The 6464-nt window shown below is 42.4% G+C and overlaps 1 protein-coding gene across 1 annotated transcript; it reads left to right on the forward strand.

The window, feature by feature from the left end:
• Positions 1 to 618: 618 nt before the first annotated feature.
• Positions 619 to 4747, forward strand: lsm11 (LSM11, U7 small nuclear RNA associated; the record flags this gene model as incomplete). The annotated part of the gene is made up of 4 exons (XM_080773475.1): positions 619 to 1105; positions 1728 to 1867; positions 3503 to 3586; positions 3936 to 4747. 4 exons carry the CDS (start codon positions 619 to 621, stop codon positions 4269 to 4271), a joined length of 1047 nt encoding a protein of 348 aa, XP_080629601.1. The 3' UTR covers positions 4272 to 4747.
• Positions 4748 to 6464: the final 1717 nt, after the last annotated feature.

Here is a 6464-nt window from a genome sequence, read left to right on the forward strand (position 1 = left end):
CTCTTCAATTGACTATTTCAATTATCTAACCACTTTAAATACTTCTATATATTACTACAATACCGGCCCGGCGCCAGATTTTTGGTCCATAGCCTTCTACAGTAGAAGGCTATGGACCAGAGCTACGTCCTCCCATGCATGTCGATGTTCTGGCGCCACCTCTTGGTAAATGTGCAAACTGCTGTGTTGTCTCTGTCTATGGTCTCTTACCACCACCATACAATTATACTGTACAGCTGAATAGTATTACACATTTGGATAAATTAAAGTACGTTTATTCATCCACACATCTTTGGTTTACTACTAGCCATTTCTGATGAATTGAAAATGTAGGACACTAAACTTTCCTGGTTATATCCTCAGTAGTTTTTGTATTGACCACTGCAGTACTATCTTTTTTTTGGACTGTACCCATCCTACAAACTATGAATAAAATAATCAATCAATCAATCAATCAATCAATCAATCAATCAATCAATCAATCAATCAATCAATCAATCAATACAAACATCGCAACATATACCTTCCCTTCGGGCGATGGGTTCTAGACCTAATGTAGACTATGCACTACATTTCCCAGGGTTCTCTGCTTCCCTGCGCATGTTTTCAAATACAAACATGGAGGAAAGTGGAAAGAGAGGTAAGGAGGATACCGGTTGCACAGAAGGAGGTGGCAGCAGCAAACAAGCAGCAGAATCGACACCAAGCTCGGATCCAACGCCCGCGGCGCGTGGTGAAGATGCTGAAGCCGGGGGAGGAGACGCGTCGGCGGGGGACGAACTGGACGTGTGTTCGGACAGCTTCGACCCGCTGCTGGCCCTGTACTCGCCCTCGGTGCCTGCTCTGCCCTACCCCAACATGAAGTGCTTCAACAACGTCGCCGACTACGAGAGCTTCCTCCGGGGAGGTCCCGGCCGGGCCAAGGCGCAGAACGTGGAGAGGAAGCAGCGGAAGGCCATGAAGGGGGTCGCGGACCCCGAGAGGATAGAGAGGCTGAGGCAGCTCATGGTGAAGAACCCCACGGCGGAGGAAGGAGAGACGAGTGGCAGCACAGCGCCACGGCGCGGGCAAAAGAAGACCAAGAATGTGTTGACGAGGATGCTCTGTATGTATGTTACTAGAACGCACGTGGTGGTGGAAGATGTACTCTTATATTTTTTATACTTGAGTAAAAGTAGATATGCAAATACCTTTACCTGGCTACTATAGGCCTACGGTCCTATACCGTTCGAAATAAATTGTACTTTGAATTAAAAAGTACAGAATTGGCATCAAAGCACTGTACAGAAATGTGTTTAAGATCTGGTAAAAATGGCATAATCGCTAGTCCACTATAGCTGTACAATAGGTGCAGTCAGTGAAGAAAAAAGTACATTATAATGTAAATGTAGTATAATAATAATAATAATAATAACAATATAATGCCTCTGAGATATACGGTAATAGTGTCAAATTGACATCTGACTTAATGGTTCTGTCACAGCAAAATTCTGCATAAATAGATACTTTCTGTTCTCTAGTATCTCTACTATTTATGTCTATATACAGTCCCTCAGTGAAAGTCAATTTAAATATTGTCCTTGAAATGAGTTTTGTATAACTTAACTATTTTAGATTTGCACTTCTTACATTGTGATTTCTGTAACCATTAAACGGAGGGTAACATACTAATGTCAAAATACAGTTCTGTTACAGTTCTGTAGCTTACCTGGCCTTGTGTGTTTCAGTGTGCAAGGGGAGCCCTTTGGGGGAACTGCAACGCTGTGTCGAGGAGAAGATACGAGTCAAGGTTCACATCAGAACTTTCAAGGGACTGCGTGGAATTTGCTCTGGCTTCGTTGTTGCTTTTGATAAATTCTGGAACTTGGTAGGTAATCTCAGGGTCTCTGTTAGAATGGGCTATATATTCACACATAACTCTTCCTACTTCCTTCACAGGTGTTACAGATGATTGCGACAACTATGAAACCTTGCGTTTTTGACACCGAACCCACAATCCCCGTTACTCTGACACGTCGCCTAACTCAAATCCCTGTCACTCACCCCAGGCAAGCCCCCAGGTCATCGTGACATCATGTTACATCAGTTCCCTGGTCACCCCAGGCAAGCCCCAAGGTGAAAAAGTTCCATACATGGGCATTCCCAGCTGATATCCTAATACAATCCCTGTTATGCCCATATGGAGTTCCCTGACAATATATATGGGAATGCCAATATGATCATATTGTGATAACCACTGTGGTTGCCGCAAAGTTAACTATGGAATCATGCATTGCCCATCAGTCAGTCAGTTTATCACTAAAATCCCCATATATGGTGCCCAGGTCTGGTGACATCGCATGACATCATCAGGGATGGATGTCATAGTCATAGTAAATGTGACCTGCTGTCACAATTAAGCCCATATATGGAGATCCCTGATCATGTCATCAATATTAGTACATGGATATATGTCAGAACCTGTTCCGACATTCCATATGTTGATCGTTCCCCATCCATCCATCCTTTTCGATGTCTCCCTTATGACTGATCGTCAGGTCATACCTGACGAAGACCCATAAGGGGTCGAAATGTTGTCATCCTTATACTCTAAATAAAATTCCTGTGGGAGCTACAAACGGTGTGCGGACTACTCCGCACACTCTCCTCCTGTACGTATCTTTTTGTTCAGCACCTGAAAGTCGGCAACCAATCGTTTAGTGTGAAAGCCACAAAGATATAATGACAGACGATTAAAAAAAGACTCCTGCAGTGTGAAATACATAACGATCTGATGACTCGCCGACAACTTTAAAACTCTTACAGTGTTTAGGGGCCATTACTGGTACTAATGGCTCTGTTAGTGTACCGTGGTTCTCAAACCTTTTAATTTCAAGGACCCCCATAACTCTTGAGAGTGTACAAATGGAACCAAATGACCCTCGCGGGTCCATTTGTACACACTCGGTTACAGACCAATACGGTGCCATTTGGAACAGGAACACCTTGAGACAATTTACGATTTAGGCATTTAGCAGACGCTCTTAAGTTTGTGTGCCCTTTCATTTTTTCAAAATAGTGTATATATACAGTATATTATAATATTCGTTCTTTTTTGTCCTTTTCTTTCCTAAGACGTGTACAGACGTCTTGGGCACACCATGGGATAATTATTTCCCAGGACGTCTAGAGTTGTCGTGGGCACAAATTGGGTTGCGACTTACAGTAATCAATAACAAAAAACAGACCCACTGGTGTAACAGAGTGTTTCCAGTGAGCCAACATGCACAGTAGCAGCACCCTGACTCTGTTTGACCAGAATGGAACGGAGCCTTCATTAGTATCATCGGTAACACCTGTGAAGGAAGTAGGGAAGGGGCCTAAGTTCTTTCCAAAATGGCACGTGTGCACATGGAGCCAATTATTACCTGTATAGTAGCCACCAGTTACAGTCCAATACATCATGTACAGCACAGTAGTGTTACAGTATGTCTAACTCTTTCTTTAACTCTGTCTTTGGCAGGCCATGGTGGATGTGGATGAGACGTACAGAGAGCCACTCCTTGGCCAGGCGTTGTACCATGAAAAAGCCCTTACGGTGTCACGGGTGGGTTATAACTTATAAGGTGGTGACTGTTCATGTTAACAACTTATTGTCTCACGGTCCAGACTATCGGAGATCTGTGTGTCTATGATCTTAGAATTTCTAAATGCAAGGTAGTTGTTAAAACGGTGGCGAGTACAGCCGCTAAAATCTAGGCCTATTGTTAAATCATGTCATCACCTCAGTATGATAAAGACTGGATTTGCTCAGAAATTGTTTATTTTTTCTCTGTTGTTTCCGCCCAGTTTTAACTGAGATTGTCAGTCTATAGTTGAGTGAAGCATTGAGAGACTGACTTGTGACTCTCTATGTTCTTTGTGTTTGTTACTAATGTCTTGCTCTGTCTCCCCAGCTCTTTGAGAAGTTGAAACTCCAGGAAAACCCAGAAGAGGGCAGTGAGCAAGCGAGGAAGCACACAGGAAAGGGAAAGAGCAGTATTCCTCAACCCGAGACTCCAAAACAGACCCAGGAGAAAGACTCCAAGAGCAGGGACCCGAGGCTATCAAGAAGCACTGCAAGGGTTAAAGACAATGAGCCTGGGCCCACGGTGAAGGCCCAGGCTCCAGAGACTAGCCAGAAAGCCCAGAAGAAAGGTGGCCATCCCTACGGGAAGGTCCACACACGCCACATCAACCAGCTGTTTGTACGAGGGGAGAATGTTCTCCTCGTCAACCCACAGCCACTCTGAACATTTCCCTTTTATTCTCTCTGTTTTGAATAAAATATCACACAGCAGCTGAATTCACTCTGAAAATGAACAGCAGACGGTGCTTCCAGGCTTCCAGGATGCAGACTTTGGATTTCAGGAGGTTCTGTGGAACCAGTAAAGTAGCCTACGAGTGCTATCATTATATCATATTGATATGTCAGCCCTTCTCTGTTCCAACAGAGGAATTATGTTTCAACTTAATTGAACTTCAATTATTTTTCAATTTTATGTTTCAACTTGAGCTAAAAGCTTTGCCGTAGTAGCCTACTCTTGTCATACATTATTTAAACTCATCCCTTGTTGTCTGGTAATGACCATCCATCTATCAATTAGCTTCTCATGAGGGAATTCCATTTTGGATGCTTCTGTTCTGCGCCATAATACATTTTACCATCATTTAGACACGATTGTGGAAACGATGCACTTTTATTACCCAGCAGGTGGCAGTATAAACCCGTCACATGCCATCTGTGAAGCCATTGTCACGTGAAAAAGAGCGTGTCCCTTTATGTTGCTTTTCCCGTTAGTTTGAACAGGAATGACAGCACGGTCTCAACGGACTTCATAAATGCATTATGAATAATTGAGTTTGTGAAGCTCGAGATTGCAGATGGCACTCAGAAGCTGTCATTTGTCTTGACGTCTCAGATTGCCTTTACTCTTTAATGGGCACATTACCCATAAAAGCACAATTTACTGCCGCTCATGGAAGTTTTAAAGATGCAGCTTTTCTTTTTTCTGGTTAAATGGCAGAGGTTACTTTTGGATGACGAGTGGAATGGAGTGATTGCTTTTATTCTACAATGTTATGGGGTCTGCAGCAGTTTTACGTTCCCCCCCCCTCCCTCTTTTTTCTTCTTAATTAGGCATGCAAACAGAATGTAAGATTAATTGCTCTCATTTTTCATATAATTATAATTAAACCATACATGGCATAGGAGAAACCTAGCAATAGCAGAGCTATTGTCTAATATACTCTGCACTAAACTTGAAATATTTTCATAAAAGTGTGTCAGAGCGTCTCAGTTTGCCCTATTTCTCCACTTAACAAGTCTTCCTCTCCAGAGAGTCAAAATGGGGTTAAGCGTTCGACAGCGGCTGAATTTTTTTGTCTTGTTTGTCACAGCCGTTTGTTCCAACAAGTAAACCTTGGTACTGGAACAGGAGCAGGGCTTGGGCAGGTGTCTTGTGACAGCACAATGCCGCGTTTTTTCCTCATGACCTCCCTTTTGTAAACAATAGTGTAGTTGAGACTACACAGATACAATGTTACCATCCTTTTCTCTACCCAGATGCATGTACCATTATCCACCAAGCATTCAATATGATACTACTGATCTACCTCAGACAATCTTATCTATCCCCATCTTATCTATCCCCATCTATCTCAGACAATCTGTGATCACATAGCCCAGTGATACTCAACCTCAGGCCCGCGGGCCACATCAGGCCCGCGGGACCATTATGACTGGCCCACCAATGAAAATCTAAAAAGAATCTGGAAAATGAAATAAAAATATATAAATCTGAATGAAGTTATCTTTAATTACATTATTATAAGTAATATACTATTAGAGTTGTACTATTACTCGAACGAAAATAAAAGCTTGGGGGGGGGGGGGGGGGAGATGCAATGCAAATGAAAGACATATACTGTGTATCCCTAGTCCCTGACATAATTTTATAGCTAAACGGACAGAATTCTATTTCTGGCCTATATAGCCTCACACTCGCTGTACAGTAGTATTCCATTCGTCACAATCTCTATTTTTTACTTTCTCACATGACGTGTTCTGTGAAAACAGAATATACAAGCTCACAATTTACTAGACCTGTATGTGTTATAAGACCTCCCCCCATACAACCCAATAGCGCATAAATAAAGCCTTTAAAAAACAAATATTTGTGCAGTGTCAATAGTGTAATCATCGGCAACCAACCCCTGGTCTCATTACAAGTACACCATAATCATGCACTGATAAGCAGCCAGAGGCCATTTCAGATTCACATTCAGTTAAATTAAAGCTGTGTTGCATTCAGCTTTCATCTAAATGGACATAGGTTACTGTAATGGTAAGCCCTCTATTTGTCTTTAGTCTTATATGTACATCAATATATTCCAAGGGAAAAAAAACACGTTTACAGATCGTTCATGTTCATTCTTACACAGAA

This window comes from Protomyctophum bolini, assembly GCF_963924005.1.
Source record: "Protomyctophum bolini genome assembly, chromosome: 10".
In the NCBI taxonomy this organism is placed as follows: domain Eukaryota; kingdom Metazoa; phylum Chordata; class Actinopteri; order Myctophiformes; family Myctophidae; genus Protomyctophum; species Protomyctophum bolini.